The sequence below is a fragment of the Lepidothrix coronata genome, unplaced genomic scaffold, assembly GCF_001604755.1.
Source record: "Lepidothrix coronata isolate B3197 unplaced genomic scaffold, Lepidothrix_coronata-1.0 Scaffold22, whole genome shotgun sequence".
NCBI lineage: Eukaryota > Metazoa > Chordata > Aves > Passeriformes > Pipridae > Lepidothrix > Lepidothrix coronata.
The window spans coordinates 2,278,845-2,304,947 of NW_016690202.1; the positions used below are offsets into that span (position 1 = coordinate 2,278,845).

Sequence of the window (26,103 nt, forward strand, 5' to 3'; positions counted from 1 at the left end):
TTTAGAGTGACCTTCTCTTAGATGGATTGCCTTACAGGGCTGACGAGCTCCATCTGCCCGGGGGGCTGGGGATCGAACCCGGGTCGCAGCGGTGAGAGTCCTGCACCCTAACCACTAGACCACCAGAGGCCCCATAAGCAAAATGGAAACAGAGAAAACATTCTGATACTGATCTTAAGCCAACAGATCGGTAAGAGTTCAGTCAGATCCTAAAAGCAAAGCTAATGAAATCTGTAGTCACTTGTCTGTGACATGGGCTGTTGTGGTCCTTAGACATCTAAGGAGCAGAATTGTGGTCTTATATGTACACTCATGAAGAACACACCTTGTGTTCTTAAACCCAGAATGATGAAAAATAATGCTGAATATATAAATAAAAAATAAAGCAGAATCTATAGCAATGAGATTGTTTTATTTGCTTACCTTTCCTTTTTTAATGAATGTGTTTATGTTGTCTAAAAGATCTGCACAGTTTTTATCGCTTTTAGGTAATTCAGTAAGTTCCTTGCCAATAAGCTCTCCCTTGCAGTATCCCATCATCTGTTCAAAGGCTGGGTTAACATACTGCCAAGACAAAAGTACCTTTTGTCAGTATCTAAAGAAACGTACTTAAAGGATAATTACTCACATTTAACTATCGAAGTGTGACAAGTTATATGGCTAAAACCACAACCACACATCCCTACAATTAGGTGTTTCTCATATAAAAATACTATGTGATGGTGAAACATTTTATTCAAGTAAGAAGCTGAACACAGCAAGCGATATGTAACCTCCTATCAGAAAGCACAGAAAGAGAATAATACAGGTTTTACCATAGACAACATTACTTTACTGAAAATTATAATCTAAATACGGTTACTGAAGGAAAAGTCTTATTCAGCAGGCATCAGTGTGCATCATCCAAAAATTAGGCACTTAATTCCACAAGGTTTTCTAACGGGCAACAAAACTAAAATACTGAAATAGAACAGGAACTACTGTGCAAAGATCTCTTTGGGGTTCTTCTTTTCCAATTCTATAAAATAGTTAAAGTTTCCCCCCCTACCTGAATGACATGATCTTCACTGGTTATTTCTACAGCTTCCTGACAATGGTCTAATGCTGTAAACACTGCATTACAAGCTCTGAAATTAGCAAAGGATTAGCACATTAGTTTTATTGTTAGAACATTTTGTTCACTATAAATACATTATGAAATTGTACTTATTGGTAGATGAATCACAAAGTTGCCGTTGTTTTGACTAAACCGTGTCACTATCTTCAGTATGACTTTTTTCAGAACATCCAGCCTCAGACAGCCTTGTTAACATGCTTTTACTGCAGATCACATTGTAAAAGTGCTTATAGGCACTGCAGCATCTTAATAGTATATTTTTATCTACATACATGCTTTGAACAGCAGGAACTAACAATTAGCAGTAAAACTAACATGCTACTGTTACAAGTTTTGTGACCATTAAAGATTGGGAACACAAAAATCATCATAGCAGATATATACAAAGTTTTCAATAAGCAAATGGATTGGCACTGTCAAAGAAGCTGTAATACAACATAGTTAAAGGAAACAATCTAAGCCATCTCAAAGTTCTAGTCCAAAAAATGTCAATTTTCCTGCTCCCAAATAATAATGCAATGACTTGATTTCCATACATCCTGATTTTTAAGGGCCAAAATGATCTTTATTACCCATTTTTTTTCAGGGCTATCCTTGAACTAGTGCATGAAAACAAAAGCCTTGTCTTCTTGCTACAAAATTTAAGTTGCTTAAATTATGATTTACACAAATGGCCTTAACATTAATATAGGCTCCTAAGGCTAAGGAAAAAAAGTATATCTAATAGAATCACAGGATGGTTTGGGTTGAAAGGGACCTGAAAAAAGATCTCTTTCCAACCCCGCTGCCATGGGCAGGGAAAGTGCATACTAAAAAAACAACCTGGCATACTTGCTTTGATAGATGTCAGTATTTCATCTGATTTGGACTAAAGACAAACTAATTACCTTTTATATGCCTCTCGCTGCAGGGAGCAAAAATGCATGAACATTCTTGTATACAGTTATTACTTAAAAGAAACATCTTGCTCCAAGACTGCATAGTAGAGTTTGAGATAGTACCAATGACTAGAGAACTAAGAAATACAGGACGTTTCTACTTCCGCTTATCATGGAATTAACAATAACCCAAATAGGATGCATGAAGAGATATACACAGAAACACTGACATGTAGCTGCATTGATGAAGATTTCTAGACAAAAAGTGATATCCAGAAAATGACAGAAGTATTTCAATTCATATAATAAAAGGAGCTTTTACAAGTGATTTTCCAGCAATCCAAGCTGGTTCCCAAGTGTGATTTTGTGCTGTGTGAAGTAACTGATTTATCTCAGTGACAGATTTATCTCAGTGACAGCTGCGAACAAATGTCATTACAAATGTAAACATTCTGTATGAAAACATACAGGTATGTTTTCACTATTCAAGCCTTAGTATTTTCATTTGATCTGGCAATCAAGCCAGCAAAATTACAAGCCCATATCCTTTTTGATTGACACACAGATGTCCAACCAATTTTCAAACCAGGAGCAACAATGCGGAGAAGCAGAGTCCCTGCTAGGAAAGGAAAGACATTTCTGACTACTGACATGACCGTATCTATTTTCTTGGGCTGGTTCTACTCTTTCACCATGTTTCTCTTGTGTCTGAACACTTGAAATATCCTGGGTTTAATTCCATAGACTAACCTTCTGCATTCTCTTCCCTTTCACTGTTACAAAGCTGTAGAGAAGACCTACAGACCAGCAACAAGTGAGACAGACATACAGTACAACACTTTTTTACCCACTTAATTAAACCACGAGTGAAAAACAAATTGTAACTAAATAGCATTTCCAAATACCAGCTCTGTTTAGTTTTTAATGGCACCTGCCAAATAAGGCAGAGGTAGGGATGAGACATCAGCTTTTCCAGGTTACAAATACAGCTTTTCAGAAAGTTTACCTTTTAAAAGGCTACATTATAACCCCCGATTTTAGTACAAAAGTTGCTTGTAAGTATTACTTGTGCTTGTTAGATGACAAGGTTTAGCTGCTTAGCTATATTGGGCCTACATCTGTTAAACTCTTTACTTAATTATTCTGGGACTGCATCTCGTAGTGGCAGTAGCAAACCCAAAGATACCACCTTTTCTTTCCATAGTATTTTACAGTGCTGCCAAAGGTTCCCAAAAGAGTCGTGTTCAGAGGTGATGTGGATACATATAAATCCACAAAAATATATATAATGTTTATTATCAATATACAAAAGACATGATAACACAGGATGAATTTTATATAATATTATTTACATAAATTAAAATGAAGTAGGCTCACAGTTTATGTAACTCCATACAAAAGAGCAAGAGCAAGCAGAATTGCTGCTGTTTCCATAAACAATATGGATGAAAGAACTGTCAGTAGATGAAATGCCATCGGGGACTGACATTGTTTCCTTCCAATTTTAATGAACTTTAACGGCTGTAAATGAACTTACGGAAAAATATGGTAGCCAATATGAATCATGCTCCCTGGCTTGGAGTTCTAATTATTTGCATTCATATTTGATACTACTCATGTAGAGATGCACAAAATGTATTTGGATCTTGTTCTTGAAATAAAATATGAAATACAAGCGTTGTGTGTTTAAATGACAGCTTAATCTGTCCATATAAAATTGATGTTTCTGATCTACGCTGACTTCATTCAGAAGATGCTTATTTAATCTTGCATTTGCAACTAACAACGAACCAAGTCAGGACCACCACAACTAATAATTAACTGCTAAAATTTAACTTCTAAAATGTCATAGCTGCTTTATTCTCCTGCTGAGTTTTAGAAAACAACTATTAAAATTGTGTAAGCCCAAATTAGACTTTTTCCCTGGAAATTTTATTATAATTGCATTCTGCATGCACAAACACACAATCACTTGAAAATATGAAGTCATTTAGGGATCAGTTTGCAAAGAAAATCTTCAAAAATCTATTTCTTAAACAGAGTCACTGAAACCTGTGGAAAAATGGTAGTATTTTCTGTTACTGGAATTTAAGACACAGAGAATGACCCCTCCTCTGCATTACACTCAACTTCTAGGGCTTTTTCTTTCATGTACTTGCATTGCAAAAGTATCTACATGCATGCATAAGCAACTATATTAAACATGAAATTAATCACATTTAGGAAAAAGTGATAAGAGAATGAAAGTAATTTATTTTCTCATTATGATAAAAAACTGTGCTCCTGACCCACCAAGTTTTGCCCAAGCAAGAAAATAATCAAGATTGCATTCAGCTCAATCTATTAAATATAAAATCTTAGACACACAAGATCAAGAACGACTTTGTGAAGTTCTACCATCGTGTAAATTCACAGTTTTTGACCAAGCATTCTCAGGGTACCAATTACTAAGACACTTAAGTTTGTCCTTTACAAAATAACAGAAGGAGAAAATACAAAAGTGTATTAGTTAACATGCACATGCAAAACACACATATGCATAGCTGGGAAGAAGCAAGAAGCAACCTGATATGATTACTTAGACCAAAAGGTTGATGTTTGCAGTTTCTTACACTTCTACATACCGTAATTTGAACTGAGATCGCACTTCCCCATGCTCTATTTGAAGCAGTTCATTGTAACAAGCAGTTACACTGCTGTTCTCCATGAATTGCTGGAAAACAAATCAAGAGTGCATGAAATAGATCGGAATGGTTTTAAACTGTTATTTCTGTTCCTGCATTTAAAACTCTGACCTTATAAAGAGAGCTGGCATGAGGCCAGCAAAGGGCCACAAGGGTGATTAAGCACCTCTTCTGTGGGGAAAGGTTGAGAGAGCTGGGACTGTTCAGTCTGGATGGGACTGTTCAGCCTGGAGAACAGGAGGCTGAGGTGGGGAACTCATCAAGGTACATAAATATCTGAAGAGTGATTGTAAGAGGACAGAGCCAGCCTCTTTCCAGTGGTGCCCAGTGACAGGACCAGAGGCAACAGGTACAAACAGAACCACAGGAGATTACCTCTGAATATCAGGCAACACTTTTTTTTTTACTGTGAGGGTGACCAAGCACTGGCATAGGTTGCCCAGGATGATTTGAAGATCTTCAAAAGCTGTGTGGCATGGTCCTGGGCAAGCTACCTCAGGTGTCTCTACTTCAGTAGGGAGATTGGGTAGATGACCCCCAAGGACCCTTCCAACCTCAACCATCTTGTGATTCTGTAGAAATAAGCTTTTGTTGTACCTTTTGTGTTGAGTAATCATCTGTTCCTCAGGAATGAGTTCCTAGTTTTTAAGACAACATGGCTATCTAAGTACAAAACAAGTATAAAATATGCTAAAACCTCAACTGTGGATTTTTCCATTTGGTTCTAGCAACCCAGTTAGAAACAGAAAATCTAAAAAAAAAACCCCAAAACAGTCTTACACAAAACCAGTATTGCCTTGATGTTTCATTTGGAACATCTATCCTTAATTCAGAATGGAAAACCTTAGAGACATAAAACATTCATGCTAAAAAACAGAGAGAAAAAAAAATTATTTGGCATTTTTTCCCAAGCAAATATTGTAGCTAAAGCTCAGAAGTGACTCTGATTCACAAGTAATCTCACTGAGCTGTCAATGTGATTTCAGAAGTGCAGAAAAGTATGTAATGTAAGGAGCATGCTAACAACAGTGAACAAACTTTTACTCCAGACAGGAGAGATCTTGTCCTCTCTTTGTCAGGCACAGGTAGTAATCTAAAAGGTCTTGTGCTTGATCCTGCTGAAATCAGAAATTTTACATTGCTACAAAAGAAGTAGATTCTTTGACTTCAAATAAAGTTTATTGATGATCACATGCACTGACTTTAGTTACCACATGAAATACCCTGTGTTGTCACTAGTTCTCACAGCACAGCTGCATGCAGAGTCAAGAGGTAGCATGCAAACCTCCAAGGAACGAAAAATAGCTTTTAGGAAATCTGTGCTTCTCTCCTGTATAAAACCTGTGGGGACCAATGGCTTAATTCCAAGTTTTAAGCAAAATGTAAAAAAATAAAATTAAAAACAACTGTCAGCATGAGTCTGTTTCACTCCTTAATGCAAAGATCTTAAAGTATTTCTGTAACTCTCACTTCACACACTAAGGGAAAACAAAACACACAGTATCAAGTTGGCAGAAGCAAAGGTGCAAATAGCATTGTGTTTTTGCATAACAAACTGTCTGCAAACAAACTTCTCTTCTATAGCACTGTAGATTTAGATTTTCAGTTTTAGGGTGCTCTTTTAAATATTCAATTTTGTGCTAAATTTAAAACAATATAAGAACAAATCTATCAATAATATAAAATTTATCATTGATGGCAATCTTATTTTATAAACTAGACTTACTAGAATATAGTAAGTCTCTTTATAAACAGCTTTTTAAAGCAGTGCAGTTTACTGACAAAATTAAACCCTGCTGTTTACTGACAAAACTCTTGGCACAAATCTTTGGCTAAGAACCAAGAACTGCAGCTTACTGAAGTGCTAAACCTGCTCTTGGGTGTTGTATAGTCTTCTGCAGATGTACAGAATCAGTTTATTTAAGTTTACAGGGCTGATGCCATTCATTCACTGGCTGACTCAAAGCAAAGAAATCAATTGGGACCTGAAAATAGCAGGAAACATTTCCTTTTTTTAATCTCTGCCCCTCTCAAATATTAGAGGCAGACAACAACAATTTCTTTTTAAAAAGTTTCATATTTATACAGTATATTTTCATTTAACTAACATATACCCTTAAATTATTTTTTACTTCATTATAATTGGATTCCATTGTTGCTCTATACAGAACTTCACACAAGCCACTAGAATCATTAGCTAGTAGGAGTACATTATTCTTCCTGCTTAGCAATTGGTACTAGGTTTAACATTAAAAACTTCTTTTGTTCCAATCCAGAGAGTTTTAATAGTATCTGAGAATGAGAATGAGAATCAACATTTGTTTAGGAAAAAAGTTCAAAATACAAGACAAGACTGTAATTCAATAATTGCAAACATTCAGATCCCCTGTTTGCTGATTTAAATCAGTGCTAAAAATCAGTCAGGAAGCTAAATCACTTATTCAAATTAGTCCATCCTAAGTAGGCCACCACTATTAGATTTATGAGGTTGAGAGGAAAAAAAAAATCAACATAATTAATATACTGGACTAAGAACAGCATTAATACACAAACACAAAAGTGGTTAATGATATAGGGGGAAAATCAGAAGATGCAATAAAATAGACTTTCTTGAGAAGGAGGAAGAAAAAACAGAAATAAGTAAACAAGAAAAAATTATTATTTAAACAGGTATGATTTTCCAAAAATAAATTTCATTTTTGCTCCAGAGGAAGAGATTCCCTACAAATACCATCTCTCTTGAAGAAGGGTATTTTTAAATCTTTGTGTGGGGCAGTTTCATGTGTTAATGGATTTAGTCCTTACTGATCCCTATTTATCCAAGCAGAAATAGTTCCTATGTCTATACCACTGCAAAAATGGAATGTTTGACATCAGATGTGTTTTAAAGTCTTGAAAATAATTCCAATAGGGAGTTATTATATTGCACAAGCTCTCTGATAAATTTGGGACAGCAAGAGGGAATGATTAGAGCAGCTGTCAGGTGCAAAAAGATTTTATTTTCCTAGGCAGACAGTGTGCCCCTGGAATGTGTCTCGATGCTGCAGAGTGTCTCCTCTGGTTTTACTCAGTACTACACCTACAGTTATAATCTAGCTCATGAAACATTTTCCTGCATAATTTTAAAATGAAACATTAGAACTGAGAAGTAATAAAGTTTGCTTTGAAAACTATGAAAGCTTTTTTTTTTTTTTTTGAGAGAGAGATCACTAAGAAAGTACTGCCATTCTTGAGCTGACCTTTCTCTTAGATTCACCTTTTCCAATTTTCAGAGTGTCTATGTGCTTTAGAAAGGCTTTGACCTTCAAATCATTTGCCCCCACAACACCCTGGCAGGAGAGGCAAGACCTAGTATCTCTTTTTATTTTGAGATGATCTGAAAATGGTAATTCTGGTGCATGTTCTGCTATGTAAACAAACTTGAGCTGAATGTGAGTTAGCTCAGATACTGGACATCCGAGCATCTGAGCATGAGATTCTACCTAATTCCACTCCTTCTCTGATATTCCTTACTACAATTCATTGTCCTAACTATATGTATATTTAGGACAATATATAGTTAAATCTCTCTAATTACAGTGTCCACTGATGTGCTTCTGTTGCCTAAGTACATAACTCCTTATGAACTTAAATAATACCGCTGATTTATAATATAGCAACATAACATTCATGCCCATCCAAAGACATTCACACAAAGATTAGAAGAGGGTAAGAAACCCAGATATTCAGAGCTGAGAACTCCTGCTTTTCTGCTCTCTCCTACAAAGATGTTTTGAGAAACAGTATGAACAGTTATCTTTACTTCTGCTGCCTGTACAGGAGAGCTTCTAACTCTGTCCTGAGAACTGGTGCAAACCAGGACAACAAACCTCATGGGAAAAAAAAATAAATTCTTCTTCACATCAGGAGCTGGACCAGGTTTGTAGTCCCATTGGAAGAGGAATCCCAGCATTCTGAGACACGCAGAGATGTTGGGGTGACTAGTCAGTATGCTGCAATATGCAGCACATGTTCATCAGTCTCCCATCATTGTTTTTTAATGCAGTCATAAACAAAACCCACTCACTGCCCAGTCAGACCACAAGAAATTAATTTCAGTACTCTTGCTATTCTGAAAGGATTAGCTAAATCACAGAGTCTCTTATTTCACATGCTTCTGGAATACATTGTTGAAAAGAATACCAAATCAACTGTCACAGGTTTCTTATCAATAAATTTTTGACGGAAGAGGATGTATAGTTTTCAGTTTGAGGAAGTAGAAGTGTCTGTAATTTATGAAGTTACTATATGGTTTCTATATTACATGAGCAAATTATACTTACCCTATCAAAGCCTGCATCAAGAAGGGGAAGAACAGAGGTCTCTTCTTGGTCAGCAGATCTGCGAAACAAAATCACAGAATCATAGAATCATTCAGGTTGGAAAAGACTGTTAAGATCATCGAGTCCAATCTTTAACCCTGCACTGTCAAGTCCACCACTAAACCATGTCCCAAGTACCATGTCTACACGTCCTCTAAGTATATCCAGGGATGGTGATTCCTGGGCAGCCTGGTCCAATGCTTTGCAATCCTTTCAGTGAAGAAATTTTTCATAATATCTAATCTAAACCTCCCTTGGCACAACTTGAGGTTATTTCCTCTTGTCAGATCCCTTACTACTTGAGAGAAAAGACTGAGCCTCACCCCGCTACAACCTCCTTTCAGGTGGCTGTAGGGAGCTATAAGGTCCCCACTCCAAGCCTCCTTTTCTCCAGACTAAACACCCCCAGCTCCTTCGGTCACTCCTCATATGCTCCAGCCCCTTCCCCAGCTCTGTTCTTCTCTGGACTCACTCCAGCACCTTAATGTCCTTCTTGAATTGAGGGGCTCAGAACTGGACACAGGATTTGAGATGTGGCCTCACCAGTGCCAAGCGCAGGGGAGGACCACTTCCCTGGTCCTGCTGGCCGTGCTATTTCTGATACAGGCCAGGATACCATTGGCCTCCTTGGCCACCTGGGCACTGCTGGCTCATGTTCAGCTACTGTTTAACCAGCACCCATGGGGGTGTCCTTTTCTGCTGGTACACTTTCCAGCCACTCCTCCCCCTGCCTGTGGTGCTGCCTGGGGTTGTTGTGACCCAAGGGCAGGACCCAGGACTTGGCCTTGTTGAACCTCATACCATTGGCCTCAGCCCATCAATCCAGCCTGTCCAGATCCCTCTGCAGAGCCTTCCTACTCTCCAGCAGATCAACACTTCCACTCAGTTCTGTGTCATCTGCAGAATGACTGAGGGTGCATTCAATTCCCTCATCCAGATCATCAGTACAGACATTAAAAACGACTGGTATATTGTATGGTCACACAACATTAAAGAATTAGATGGTATAAATTTGACAAGTTATCTAAACATAACTAACTCAGTGAGAACACTTTTGCATAAAATACATACATAAAATCATACAATTACAGAAGTTGATGCTACAGTCTTCTTTTATAGGTATCTGCAGCTATTACTACAACCTGATAGTTATTCCTACAGCAAACCTGACAGATCCTCTACAGAAGTCCTGTGTCTCTTCACAGTCAGGGGATTACAAAAAGAAAGAGAATAAAAGACATCCTGTGATATCCTCTTAGAAATAATCTCAAAAAAAGTTATTAAGAAAAAGGTGAAGCAAGTTGTAAAATCTTGCTCAGCAGCAAATTTAGTCTATTTTTGAATCTTGACAGGAATAGTTCTCTTGTCACTCTATTTCCTAATATTTTAACTGATCTAGGAAATTATTAAAATGACAATGGATTCAGTAGTGTGTAGAGTTCCAATCAGGGTGTCTGAAGGTATTTGATGAAGATGTATTTAAGTCAGTAAGAACTCTCCCTGAACACGTGGAGTATGAATTACTGAATAAGGATTTCAGGATAACATTCTGGTAATTATAGCATAAATAGGATTGAATTTTGCTCCATTACCTCGTTCCCTAAAAAACACAGTGTGTTAATTGACCTAGTTATTTCCTTTAGAAAGTAATATACAGCTTTCTGGTTTTGGTTTGGATTTTTTTTTCTTTTAGAAACTAACATATATCTTTCTAATTTTCTTAGTATACAAACCATTCTGAACCTGATAGGGATAATACTAGTGTGCATGAAAGGAAAGTTATCAAACACTCAAATAAAACATAAAACATCACTAGCCCATTTCAGGTGAAAATTATTAAACTTACTCTGTTAAACTTGTTAGTAAGATGCTTTCTGTTATTAGATAACTATTATGCATAATATTCTTATAAAGTAAAATAAAAATCTCTCACAAATCAGTAATACTTACATGCGTGGAACCACAGCAAGTATTACAGTATGCTCTGATGGCTCTACAGCACGAATAGACCTGAGGAAACAAAAATTTCTCAGCTACACTCAGTGCTTTCTCAATGTTACTCTGAGTATCTTCACTGAAAATATAAATGAAACTATGACTGAAAGACACCATTGAGGCTAGAAAACAGGATACTGCACTGCCAAATCTACCTATCCCCACTTAGACAAACCATTTTCATTTTACTGCTAGATTCCTTTTGCTCTATGCAGTGCGAAAGGCAAGAGCTCCAAAAATACATAGCACAAACAGCAGCTTTTCAAACCCACTCTTTGTTTGCCCTGTGTACTCAACTTATTTGAGGCAGACTGCCCTGAATGCGTGAGTTGAGAAATCCAGCACATTTTAATACCCGCTAGCTAATTTAAACAAGAATCTCTACCACTTCTCATATTTACCACTGTCCTTCTAGACATTCTAAAATTTTCTTTAGAGAGTGAGAAGTGCTTTTGAGGTATGCAAGTAAGAAAAGTGGGTATAGCAAATTATGACAGACTATCATTTATTAATTGCTGAATAAACAAAATTTAGCACCTTGCATAGTATTGGGAAACTGAAAAAAAATTACAACCAATTACCAGAACACCCCATTCACTTTTTACAGGTGAAAAGTAAGTTTTTCACTCATATCACACTGTCCTGAATAAATGATCTTTATTTCTGTTTGTTGGTCTTTCAGAAAAACTTACATCAGCACGAGTATTTGAGCATTGAAATGCCCCTTGTCATAAACATGGCAAATTTCAGGTCATGGTAGACTAGAAGTACAGTATGGTGCAAAATGTATTCTTCAGCTGAAACAGTGTATTTTAGCAAAGCATCCCAATATTAAGGACTTGCAAGTGCACAAACGCTGCTTAGATAGAATCATGTGGACCAGAGGAGTGATGTGAAGTTCTACAGAGAACTGGCAGTGCCTGACCTAGTGGGCAAACATGCTCCTTTGAAGTCTGCAGTTTCAAACTTTGCTGTAGCAGTAAGCCAGGAAAAAAACAGACACAGATAGAAGGGAATAATTTCACAACAGCTCTGGCTTATGCTCTGATAGAAGCCCATGACCTAGAGACAATTCTGCAATTCATCTTTGCAAAAAGTGTAGTTGTCATATTGTTATTCTCTTACAGATTTATGCAAACCTCCTAGTCTCTGTTCCCCAACTTCCACTTTCTTGTAATTTTGGGTGTTCATTTTTGTTTCTTTTTCACTATTTTTGTTTTAAAATTCAGAGGTTTTGTTTTGTACAATATATTCCGAAGCTCAAGAGAAGCATAAGGTCATTTAAGTTACCTGCAGATATCTTCTGCATCAAAGTATCTGGAGTTCCTGTGATCTATAACAATTATTTCCTGGTGCTTATCAAGAAAACATTCAAGTGCTGACTCTGGAGTCCAGGCAATATTGCACCTGTATCCAGCTCTGTCACAAGCCCACCAGAAACCATTGCTTTGGTTGTCTTCTTTTGCAAAGATGAGCAAAACCTGCAAAGGATGCAAAACAGCAGCACCACATTAAACACACAAAGTAGTCCTCTGCATGGTGCAAATCTTAACAAACACTTCTGCTCTATGAAAGATTGAGTCTGAAAATGGGAAGGCTGAAGCACAGCTTGTAAAGCAGCTGATGCAGTAGTACAACTTTCTTAATGGATAGAGAGGTCATCAATGGATAATCAATAGTTAATTGAGTAGGTCTGGTTTTCAGGACAAAACTAGCTCGCTAGATGATGATTTTTTCCTACCTCCTGTTCCAATTCATTCAGTAATCACCCAGAGTGTTCAAACATCATTGCCACTCCCATCAGGCCATCCAAGCTATGCACACTTTTGATTGTAAGGAACTGTCTGAAATGCAACTAATCATCACTTTTCCCTGAATAGGGACAAACAATTAACATAGCACAGTTTTATTCATAACCAATATTATTTCAATACTGAAAAGAGCAGGTTTGGATAGGATTAGGTGTGTGGGGGGGAAAATCAAACATCACAATTTTGTACTCAATAAATTGTCCCAAATTGTCCCTGAATATATGAGGTAGTTTCAACAATTTCAGCTGAACACTTAAGGAACTGCTCACGCAAAATTGGATAGGATGTGTACTGAGGTGCCATTCTGAAAAGCAAGGAGATGCTGTAGGAAGCCTGTTTGCTAACTGACACGCAGAATAGAGACTGAAAACGGCTGTATTTCTGTGCTTCTCATGTAAGAGAAAATGTTTTTAGGAGAGACTATCCATTTCTATAATACATACATTATCAGAGTACAATTTATTCAGCAAGGCACACAAGTCATGTAGACATTCCTCATTACAATTTGCATATATTTACCATAGCGACAGGTAACTAACCATGCTGCTCTGTGTGTCAGATGAAGAAAAGGGCTAATTTAGTGCAAATATACTGTGAAAAAGAAGGGCTCACAAAGTCAAAAGTTTATCCACAGCTATTTAAATTGCACTGAAAGGCAGCAGCTACAGAGTAATCACTTATAAAGCAAAATCCTGTTCATTTCACAAATAAAAGTCATACCTGACTTCAATGAAACAACCTGTCTGTGAAAAATTTGCAAAATTTTGCTCCAAATGCCCACAAGAGAAGTCAGTAACCTTTCATCTGTGCTGCTTTGTGCAGCTGTGATGTCAGCCCATGAATTTCAACACCGTCAGTCTAGCAGTTAGAAAAGGTGAGCATATCTTTCCTCTTATCCTGAGCTGTCTGGATTGTTGAATTCTAAACAATTAAAAAATCAATCAGTGTTACTGTGACAGAACCACCAGTCAAGATTTCATTAAACAGTGGAAGAAAATTATGTGCTCAGAATTTCCATAATTATTAAGAAACAAATTAGGAAATTTCAATTTATTAGAAACAGTTTTGATTGCAACTAATAATACCTAGATTTGGTTTACTGACACACAACATCCGAGGTAAGTGTTGCCATTCTACCTAATGCCTGATTTTTTTTCCAGCCATCAAAGTGATGGAAAGCAGCGATGTGGTCAAGCTGCAGACTTTGTCTGCCCATTCTTGGGTGAAGTGCCTACTCAGATATAATCTTCTGTTTGGTTCCAGCTGCCATTAGTTTTATTTTGTTCCTTTGTTTGAAACAATATGGTTCAGAAAAATTTGGCATAGGGGTGTGCATATTTTTTATCTTCCTTCTCTCAGCACTCCCAGTTTGGAAAGAAAGGACTGCAAAATACAATTATTTACCAGCTGTAAAATAATACAGCTTAATTAAACCACCCAATCTCTCACTGGTAGCTAATTATTAGTGTGCAAATCCTTCCGAGAATATTAACGTTAAACTTTTTTTTAAAGTTTTACTACTATGCTTTCTCATTAGCATTTGTATGAAGCTTACTATTAATCACCAAAACATAACCTAACTAGAAGTATAGTGTAAGATACTTTCTCAAAGTCAAGATAAAAGTATAACAATTCATACAAACAACACGATCAAGGAAATTCTTGAATTTGATCTGTGTCCCTTGGCAAAAAAAAATGCAGGTAGTTATCTTTCGCTGCATAATTTGCCAGTGCTGCTGTAAAAATCAGTGCTGCCCTGGTTTAGGAGCACCATGAACTTTCTCTATGGAGACCTTTATAATTTCGGTGATGTACTTTTTACTCTCTTTCTAAGTGCTTGCTTCACACAACTATTGTACAGCTTGCTCCCAGTTTATTGTACAAATATAGAAAATGGACAGAAATTTTCCCTAAAGAGCTTGAAATAAAGTAAGGGACATCAGCTTAGGACATGCAGGATACTCAAAGAAAACAGAAAATTACAGCAACTTAAGAAGTTATTTAATTATTTTCACGTCATCATATCCCAGCAAGAGACTTTTAAGGTGGAAAAGACATAGTATCCCTGAATTAAGTTACAAAAATTTTAGTCCAAAAATTGGCATGAGGAAACAACAAAATGCTGTGCGCCGACATGGTTCATTTGCAGCTCATCAGGGAATTTCAAAATCATCAGACCAGAAATGGAGTTTGATGTCAATGTTGTGAAAGAGATTATGGCAAATGAATATCCTAAAAGGTGAGAAAATGAAGCATTTGAATAGGTGCACACCCAAACGTTTATCAGCCCTAATAAACACTTCTGCAACAAGATACAACACCTTTTTAATGTGCACTAAATGTTTATAAAAACCACCTACCTCCTCTGTCCTCTGGAGAGGGCACATTTACATGTACTTTTATCATGGTCATTTCTAAGGTCTCAGAATCCAACCATTCCTATTTGCAAGCCTTGGTACAAAATTGGGGCAGATGTGCAAGCTGTATGTGGCATGTTAGGATGGCGAGGGCTTGTTCATTTACTTTAGACTCTCCCCCTTGCCTCTTAAGGCCAGAAGCACCTGGGTCATGATCCAGTATAAACCAAAGCAGATTTTTTCTCCAACATATACAGTCATAAAGTCCAGTGAGGAATCTATTAAAAGGTTTATGGCAGGTCACAGCCATAAGGTCACAAGTAAGGTCACCTCTCAGACAAAAAATGTGTGCCATTTCAAGGTTGGCACAGGTGTCCCACAATAGCATAAAACACACACCAGAATAAAATGAACTTTGTTAAGAAAAGTAGAAAAGTCCCAGTGGCAATTGTTTTAACAAACTGAACTTGCTTCTCAGACAATTGTAAACATTATTAATCACCCACAAACAGACATTTAAAATGTGATATTCCGTAGCTGTTTGCACTGCACAGAGAAACATGTAATTGCATTGTTACGATGGAATAAAAGATTAGCACACATTTTTTAGAGGTATGGATGTGTGTAACACTTGCCAAATTATCTGAGGCAATATGGTGTGTTCCACAAACAAAGAAGGTGGCTTTACATGAAGTGTTTTACCTTTACCATAATAAGTTAGTGTATGGGAACGTCTTTGTGGAAAATTCTTCAGTTAATGATTTTACTTAAAGAATGGTTTCTGCTTTACTTAACATGGATTTTCACACCGATTATCACTTCTGTTATGCAGGGACAAAAAAACATATGTCAAGATAGCAAGGAGAATGTCAGATTTAAAAACAAAAAAAATACTACTTTTGCTTCTTATATGAAAAATCTTCACTTGTAACGGCTAACACTGAAATGATGATACTTTGGCAAATCCAATTTCTACAATGCAATACACTGACATAAGGACTGAGAGTATTTGTAGTTGCTAAAGGACTGCTTTAGCATCTTTCTCAAGATGGTCATGGTTTAAAGAATATTATTCTGTGAAGAGTTCTACATTTCTGTGTTGAAATTCCTTGCAAAACCAAAGGCTGTTCTATTGCTGAAGCCGCTGTTCCACAATCTCGTTACAATATCAACAAATATTTCATTGGATCAAGTCATAATTAAGATGCTCAATAGAGTCATAAAAATGTAAAGCTCTATGATGCATATATACAAGTTAGTTTCCCCAAGAATAGCATTTTTTCCACACATAAATTTTTCACAGAAAAAGTGATGGTGACTAAATGTCTCCGTATTTTATAGAATTAACTGACTCCAAGGTTAATTCAAATGAATTACGTATCACTAGAACAATATTAAAGCTTAAAAATATTTAATTTCCTATAATCTGAGAGTTCCAACACCTGCTATAAGCTAAAAAAAAAAATAATACTTGGCATTTGTTTACTGTCACAGGAATAAAACCTACAGAAAAAGAAGCAGGTATAGGTGACAGCTGTTGCTCCTTAAGCTGAAGTTCAACCTGTTTTGTTGGAGGTCATATGATTTCTTGGATTGGTGATCTGCAGAACCACAGTTCTTTGCCCTGTTACAGTTCTCTGTCCTGTTGTGCAAACCCCAGAAAACCTGGATGTGTACTTAAACTCCATGAAGCTCTCCACTTTGGTATATCAGAACTGAATAGTTTTTAATATGCACAGAGGAAGCTCTTTCCCTTGTTAATGCACATACACACATACTCCTACTGACAGGACATATGAGTATGATGGGACATTAATGGAAATCTAAGCATATTGTTTACCAACTTAATTTACTTGTAAATCTCTTCTCAAGCAATCAGATACAGCAAAACACCTATTACCCATCTCACAATCCTAGTACAAGTGAAATGAAAATAAGATACTTAACTATAACTATTAACTATTAACACTGAATTGGCTGTATCAAGAACCTGAAGGAGCATCTTACCTGAATTGGGTATTGTGTCAGTCTCATGGGCCCAACTTGTATTTCTGTAGTTGAAGCCTGCTAAAGAAGAGCAATACAGATATTTTTTTCAGTTTAGGTCTTAATAAGATAGCATTTTACATGCAAGAAGGAAAGATAAAACAGAACCACGAAAGAGGCTCAAAGGCAGTCTGGCATATGACTAGCAGCCTTAATTCGGCTGCTTTGAAGTGTATCTTACATGATCATATTCACTAAATTCCTAATTTTGCTTTATTTGCCTGCAATTTAAAAATTGTAGGGTTTTAAACAAGGAATCAAGAAACACCACTTCCTTTTCCCTCTCTCCCCAAAAGAGTATTTTAGTTACATAGAAGGACTTGTATGTTGCTTAAGATTACAGAAAGCCATTTATTTCTGGCCAAAAATTGCCCTATTCATTTGAATATAATACAGAACTTGTATTAAAGGTCTTGTGACATACACTAAATAATAGTGTTTTAATGAGTTTGATCAGGAAAGAAGTGACTTTTCAGACAAGGGAACTTGTTTGAGTTGCAGATTTAAAGCTGTTTCCCAGAACAATTTTAGTTTTCAGGTAAAAACATCACTACCATGTGAGCCATGACATTTTCAGAAGACATGAAAGCACATCATAATTTAAACCTACTGCAAGAAAGCCAGTAGATGTAGGTGGTGGCTGCTTTGTTTGTTATATTTCCTAGGAGTTGGACTACCTTAATACTTTCTGTGTCTTGATACATTTCAATACACTTCTCCTGTACACCACTGATTTGTTTCACTTCAATCCATTAGTTACAGAAGGTTGTTAAGCAACAGAACAATACATATGTCTTCCCACAGATGCACATACTTTTGAGTCTTTGAATCCTTAAAATGTTGTTCCCCTCATGCATATGGAGAATTAGTTGCAAGTTACCAATCTCCAAAAGGGCAGATTCTTTTGCTTTCCTAGTTACCAGTTGCCCCAGGTACCTGGGGTAAGCAAATTAAAGCAATCACCCCCCAAGACATATAATTTGACCAAAATCCTAATTGCAGACAGAGTCCCAGGGCCATTCCCTGACACATAGGAATCCTGGAGCATTATTTCTGTGGCATTTTGCTCTGTGATGCTTGATAAGTTTGAGCCTTTTACACAGGTAACACTTAATCCTTTAAAAATGCATTTTTCAAAGGAATATGTAACAATATTCAAAATTATTGAAGGCACCAGTATTCAACATTTTCCTTCCGACAGTACAATACTGTGTTAAGTATTAACAGCCTTGCCTGCATGTGAGACAGTAGTATTATGTATAGCTACGACTGGCACGTTGGGCTTTCATGCACCACCGCACATCGATTCTTCTCAGCCCAACAACGTACGTCAGAAGGTGGTAATGGGCAATACTCCAAAAGATTAAACTACAAAGCCTGCCACTGTTCTCCAAAGCAAAAACTGCCTCCAATATAAATGTAGTTAACCTCCCCCTTTCTCACAGAAAAGCTTCACTTCCCACTTGAGCTCCCGCTGTAGCAGAATGTAGCTTAGTGCCTGTAAGCGTATCTCAACAGAAATGAAAGCACCTATCATAAACCATGACTTGAGAGTAAGATTAGAGAAACAGTTCTCCGAAAGCTCCCACTTTCTCTTCCCCTTCAACCAAAAAAGAAAAACAGCACATTCACACTTCACTGGTACTATCTAGGAAACTCTTCAATACATTTTTTTATCTTGATTTACTTTTATTAAAAAAAAAAATGTTTAGAAAATCTGTAAGACTACACAACAGATCTGGGTCAGTGTCAGAGCAAAAGCTTCTTTTTTGACAGTGCACAGCTCAAACTGTCTCAGAATGTGTGGATCAAGAGCCTGGGATTTTTCAACAAAAGAACAACACAGATATATCCGTGTATGCTAGGACACATATATTTATTTTATTATCCATTTATCAATGCTAGGGAAATACACTAGGGAACTCACATTGTAAATGAATGCCTTCCACTTCCTACCACTTCAGAGGACATCCAGTTTTAGTCACTCTATATTGCCAAAAATGGAATAACTGTCTCCAAGACATAGATCAATGCAGGCAAGTCTATCAAATCCTTTACAGAGATTACTTTATAGATTAGCCACTTTTCTTATCCTGTTTATTGTAAAACAACAACAACAAAATAATCCACTCACTCAGACTCTGACTCAGAGTTTTTCTCCCTGCTGCTTCTGTGTCAGCCTCAGGAATAGAAAACACTAGAAAAAAAGAACATAAAAATCAGGGTCTTTTTCTCTCTTCCTCCCTTCCTTTCAGTTTCAGGGTGTTTCTGCCTTTGCTAACAGCAGGAAAGCATGATGAAAATTGAGAAATCTGAGCCTTCTGATGTAGGTGAACTTGTCCCTGTCCTGCTCTGTGCAGAAATGATAGGGTCAGAACCACAGAGGGATGCAAAATAGGTGCTGTTATATATGAAAGATTGCCATGTATAGCCTTTAAGTCCCCAAAATGACTAACTTCATTACTTATACGATGCACGGAAACAGATGGAACTGTCAAATTAAGACTGGTAATGAACTTGAGTATGGGAAGGATAAATAAACCTTCTTGTCAAATATAGCAAAAAGTACATCTGAAATACTCCTTCCTGAGTCTTGTTTTACGAGCCGAATCAGACCCTTGGATTTATATGCCCAAATTACTGTGGGTATAAGTGACTGACTCACTTTTTCAAAACTCAGCTACGGGAGGCAACAAGAATAATGACATGTGTCTGGCCTTCACAAATGTCCTATGAATCTCTCATGGGCCTAAAGGAACAAATTCCACATATTCTGAACTTCCAGAAGAATGTGACCATGTGGACATGGCATAGCAGTGATACCATGACTGCTGTTCATTTTCTCACATAAGTGAATATCACATTGCTGATGATTTCCAATTTAAATGAAGCTCTCATTATGTGACTGACTGCTAGGAAGGACTGTTAATAGATCTGCAGTCTAAATCAATTGGTGTAGTAGCCCATAACAGACTTTTCTGGTAAAACACGAAGAGATAAGCCTGATTCCAAAGAGGTCAGTGAGAAAATCCCCAATTTCAGTGAGCAGAGGAACAGACACAGTGTTGGAAGCAAAGAAATAAAAAATAAAGTAACCACCTGGAAACATAAAACCTTAAAAAAGTGAAAAAAATTTTGTTTTAACATTTTAAACTGCCTAATATTATTTTCAATATCATTATAACATCCTAACCAATCTCCACAGGAATAAGTTATTAATCAAATAATTAGACAAAATCAATGTCACTTTCTTAACTATTATGCTTTTTTGTAAATCAGTGATCATCAATTACCTTACTATCATAGCAGTGACATTAAGCAAAATGCAGTTACTGCTTCATTAAATTTCCACCTTTCTAAATTATCAGTACAAAAATCTTTACCCCCTTATGCCTGCAGACTTACAGCCCCTGCAGTTTATGAATCATCAATAATTACCAACACACCACTGTAATTAGTGTTGACTAATTACTACAGAAAAATCTTCTTGCATAATTCTGTGCTGCTCCAAAGCAACAACTGCAGCTGCAGCCAAACAAGCAGTGAAGCAAGGTGTAGTGGGTTGACCCTGGCCAGATTGACCCTGGCCAGATACCAAGTACACACTAAAGCCGTTCTCTCACTCTCCCTCTGCAACTGGACAGAGGAGAGAGAACAGAAAACAACTAAGGATTCATGAGTTGAGATAACAGCTGGGAGAGGTCACTTACTGATTACCTTCACAGGCAAAACAGACTCAGTGTGGGAATAGTACTTAAATTTATTACTAACACGATAAGAGCCAAAGAGTGAGAAATAAAACAGTCTTAAAAACACCTTCCTCTCCCCTCTCTTTCCTTCCATGTTCTCCCTCCTCCCCTCCAGCAGTGCAGGGGAATGGGGTTTGAGGTCAGTTGTTGTTTCTGCACTGCTCAGAGAGAGGAGTCCTTCCCCCGCTCCCATGGCGTCCCTCCCACGGGAGACAGTCCTTGATGGACCTCTCCAGCGTGAGTCCATCCCTCAGGCAGCAGTTCTTCCCAAACTGCTGTCCCGAAGGTCACTCCTCCATGGGGTGCAGTCCTTCATGAGTGAGCTGTACCAACGCGAGTCCCCACAGGGAACACAAGTCCTACTCAGGATAAACCTGCTTCAGTGTGGGCTTCCCTCTCCACAGGTTGCAGGTCCCTGGTAGGACCCTGCTCCATCTTGGGCCTCCCATAGGGTCACAGCTTCCTTCATGCATCCCACGGCTTTAGTGTGTACTTGGTATCTGGCCAGGTCAACCCACTATACAAAGGTGTTGTGAGTTCAGCCTCCTGAAAAGGCTCAGGATGGATGTGCCAGTTGAGAAGCATTACACAGATGCCAAGGTCCCTTTGGACACCCTTTTGCCCTGAAGGCTCCTTCCCTCTACCCTCTGTATGTTTTTTCTCTTTAGTTACTCTCACACTGGTGCATCCCTTCCTTCACCTTTGTAGTATGTTTTCAGACCTCTGTCCCTTTGGTTTAGCAAATGGGTAACAGGACTCTCTTTTTGACCCAGCTTTCCCCTGGTTACATCTCCTCATCTTTGCTAGGGCTCATTTGCACTTCTCTCCAACTTGCTTTCCCCCATCCACACCGCTGGTGAGAGCTGACAAGTCAGCCTGTCCTTTGGCTCTTACCATTTCCACTTTTGATTATACCACTATTTTCAATCTCAAATCCCTTGGCTTTTTTTTTTTTTCCCCTGGCCAAACTACAGTCCTGAAAAGAATTACAACCATGTATGACCTCAACACAGGCCTTAGCCAGCTTGAATTCCCTTATGAGACACAGGACACAGAGCTATTTTCTAACACCCCTGGCCTGGAGCTGGTGTCCTACTCCTCTGCTTGCTACAGCACACCTGACCAGGGTGCCCAGCTTCTCTTCCACTGTTAGCAGAGTTACACTTCTTTTCTTTGTCTTGCCTTCTTTAGCAGAACTATATCCCAGTCTTTATCACCTTATACTTTTTTTATCACTTCTGGTCCTTTCAACTCCACTGGCATTTTTGTGTAGTTTAACACTTGGCAACTCTGTTTGGAGTCTCCTCGTGTTTCTTTTCCAGCTTCAATTGTTACAAAGAATATCACTTGATCTGTTCAGCAATTTGTGGACAGATTTACAAAGTTCTTTCCACCTCTGAGTCAAAAAGTCACTAAATGATAAGCTGTCAAAGACTAAGTAGGACGAATCACTACACACTCATACTGCTGGTGAGTTGGTTCTGAACTAGATGCCTTCTGGCTTGACCTCTGTGGCTTTTTCAGACACCATCTTTCCCTGCCTCATTCATTTGACCTGCTGCCTCTGTTTGTCCTCTCCACCCACCAGTACAGCTACTCTCTTTCGGGAACCACTGCTCTCTGCCATCTCTGTTGTCAGAATCTGTTGGTTCTTTTTTTTCTTTTTTCCTGTTAAATTCCCCTTGATGTGGTTTCCAGTTAACTTTTGCATCTGCTTCCCCAGCTGCTCATGCCCTTCATTTTCTTGGCTCCCACTATATAATAATGGCCAGTCTTCGCGAGCGAAGATTTGGGAAAGGTCATTAACCCTTCGAGCCTGCGCAGTGGATTTTTTAGGTGAGACACAGCGTGCGCTGAACTGAGCCCACCCTTTAATCCTGAGGTTCATCTGCCGGGGCCGAGCAAGCTTGGACAGTGGCAGTGAGGTCCCCAGGACGTAGGTTTGTTTAGAGTGACCTTCTCTTAGATGGATTGCCTTACAGGGCTGACGAGCTCCATCTGCCCGGGGGGCTGGGAATCGAACCCGGGTCGCAGCGGTGAGAGTCCTGCACCCTAACCACTAGACCACCAGAGGCCCCTTGGCTCCCACTAGAGGACTGCCAACTCACTCTACTCCACAAGCTCCTCCCCTCATGCCAGCCAACTGCTACCTTTCCAAGGAGTCCAGAGGAGCATTACATAGTTGAATAGCTCAACTCTGAGGTTAATGCAAGGTCATGTTATTTTATTTCTGAAAATAATGATCAAACACACATACCGTTTAGAAGAAATAAGGTTTCATCATTGTTGACACAGCCACTGCAATCTCTGCAAGCATCTGTAACAGAAGCTTGACCCATCAGATACCTAGGAACTGGCTAAAAAAAATGCATATGCATTTTGAAGAAGTAGTCTGTTCATGACGTATGTGACAACACACATTGAGGCATGCAGCATGAAAACACTACATACACAGGCAAAAAACTGGACCCCAAATCCACAAAGACATCTAGGTTTGGCAGGCTCTATTGTGCTTTGTAAGTGCATGTAGCTCAAGGGTAGAGTTCACAAATCTGTGTCTGGTCCTTCTGCTTCTCAAAAGCAAGCAGAATTGGGATGAGGCCACCCCGATGCCTCCAGTTAAAGCTATGTCACTGCACACAAGAGAATTGAAAATTTACCAGGGAGAGGAACAAAGTCAAGGGAAAGTAGAGCCTTCCCTTTCGTGACCATTTTCACCTCTGGGTGAGGAAATCAGGCTCCTGTTGCATACTCTCAATCATGACCCTTGAACACCTTTTTTTGCAGTGACTTGCATCTGAAAAGAAGCCTAACTTTCTTTCCCAACTCCCTCTTTCCCACCAATCTTGTCTTCACCTGGTGGGAGAGCACTCATCTGGGAGAGAAGCATTGGAAATCAAGCATGGCTAACCATAGGCTATCATACACCAGATGCACCAGCCCACTGTCATCTCTGCATTTCCCTTATGCTCTGAGAATATCAACCTAACTTCAGGGAACCTGCCATAGAGATGCCTCTGGCTGTGAACTCCACGTATTCTTCAGTGTGAGCCACGTGCCAAGATTTCCTAGCTTAGTAGAGCTGAGATTGGCAGCAGTTCTGGAGATAAGCAGAAGTACTCATAAAAACATCAAAGTAAGGATCAAATGCCTGAAGCTGAATTTCTGTGAATTACAAAGTTGATAACATATTGAATGTTTTTATGTTTGGTTCTCAGAGTCAGCTCCTACAACTGCTTCTGGGTAAAGCTGAAAAGATCTGTCTGATCAGAATCAGCTTCAGGAACAGATGTCAAGATTTCTATCTTTCTTCCTTCATTTTCACTCCTCTCTATACTGTTTCTTGAATTACGTTTCAAATAAGAAACTAAGAAAGTAAGCATTCAAAAACAGAGATCTGTTTCTTTTCTGTATCTCACTCCTTTTCCCCCTGTGCAATATAACTCATTCATCAAGCAATTACAGGCAGTAGTGATAGTATAAACTTCCTATTTCAATTTAAAATCACTGGTAAGGGAAGAAAAATGAACCAGTGGGATGCAGACAAACCTCTGAAAGACATGGGGAAGAGAAAAGGGAACAAAGGGCAGCTAGCACAAACAAGTCACAATCAATGGATCATCCTAAAGACAACAAAAACTGAGAAAGAAAACTGTACCTCTGTCAGGTTGCTAGAGATTTTAGATGACTGCTTGAACAAGCAAGTTGACACTTGTAAAATAACCCTATGAGCTCTAATATAATGTGTTTGATATAAAAGGATAACCTAAGAAAGAATATTATTTAATATTATTTTAGGACTTTTTGCATTCTGTTCATACTTCACTAGTGTCTGCCTTGCGAATGCATTGTCATAATAGGACAATAGAACAATCAAGTGGAAAAGACACTAGTTCAGCCATTATGGAGCTACATTTGACAAACAAACTACTATTGTGGGGCAGCCCTCAATTCTGCTCACAGCAGCAGCTACTTATGGACCTGTCAATGGCACAAAAAGCTCAAAACTCCTTAATCCATAGAGGGTAGTCCAGACGTATTTTAGTTCTATAATTTGCTGATTAAGGCTTTCAACAGAATATTGAAGCAATCCTGCAGGATTGTACACGCAGTTTCTCACCATGCAGATTTTTCTCGTATGGATTCAATGGTCATGATCTGCACCTAGGTGCTACTAAGACCACTCAAAAATTCTGATTCTTGATGTGAGCAGAAAATAGAATTGGTGTCCAAGACACAGTTGGTTGAACATATTGGATTAGGATGTTCCTTAATAAAACACTGCAAATCTCTGGGGAGATTTCTAAACAAATTCCCATGTTCTTTTTAGAAACACTGTGAGAAATAATCAAAAATTGGTCAGACGAACAAATCTTGGCCCAATATCCGATCTTCAGAAGTGGCCAAAAGCAGATGTAAACTGAAAAATGCAAAAACAGGGTAAGCACAGTGATACTGTTCCTTACGCCACCTAAGCTTGATGCTTATAGCTCATCTCAGGTTATGCTTTCCTGTTCACAAAACAGTAGGACATGTAAATTAAGATCATACTTTTCTCCACTGACCATATACAGTGTTTCAAAATCTACAGCAGCAGGAAATGGCCTCCCCTTCTCCCAGATATTCAGAATCTGAAAATGAAGGGCCTGATTAATGGCTTGAGATGCTCAGTGGAACAGCAATGAATCACAAAACTTTTGGCTTAAAGGGACCCCTGAAGGTCATCTAGTCCCTCCAAGTGGTGCTATCACAATGCTATCACAGGTCAAAGATCCCTTTTCAGCATGGCTGCTGTGCAGGCAATTACACCACAGCCCGTATGGACAAGAAAGGAATTAAAATCTGTTTACTGGACAAATGGTTTAACTCCCAAACTACAATGTTCTTAGATTTGTGAAAAGAAAACCAACTACAGAATGCAGTCACCAATGACATCAAGTTTATTTTGAATACTGACTTTGTCAACAGAATTTTCTCTGAAAGTGTGTTTATTTTGTCAGCACATACATTTCACGTCACTAAATATGCATGGCAGGTAAGTTATGTTAATGTCCTTGCAGTGTGAAGATGCAAGGGGAAAACAAACTTTTCCAAACATCTATCAA

At 38.2% G+C, this 26,103-nt stretch overlaps 1 protein-coding gene across 1 annotated transcript in view; it reads right to left on the reverse strand.

The window, feature by feature from the left end:
• The window catches only part of PDE8B (phosphodiesterase 8B), a 70,473-nt gene that overhangs the window by 21,111 nt on the left and 23,259 nt on the right, over positions 1-26,103 (reverse strand). Inside the window, exons 2-8 of the mRNA XM_017808086.1 lie at positions 17,211-17,270; positions 12,326-12,516; positions 10,991-11,050; positions 9,002-9,059; positions 4,620-4,708; positions 1,049-1,127; positions 424-564 (exon numbers count right to left, since the gene is read on the reverse strand). Of these exons, the coding sequence (XP_017663575.1) occupies positions 424-564; positions 1,049-1,127; positions 4,620-4,708; positions 9,002-9,059; positions 10,991-11,050; positions 12,326-12,516; positions 17,211-17,270 (678 nt within the window). The remainder of the gene's footprint in view (positions 1-423; positions 565-1,048; positions 1,128-4,619; positions 4,709-9,001; positions 9,060-10,990; positions 11,051-12,325; positions 12,517-17,210; positions 17,271-26,103) is intronic.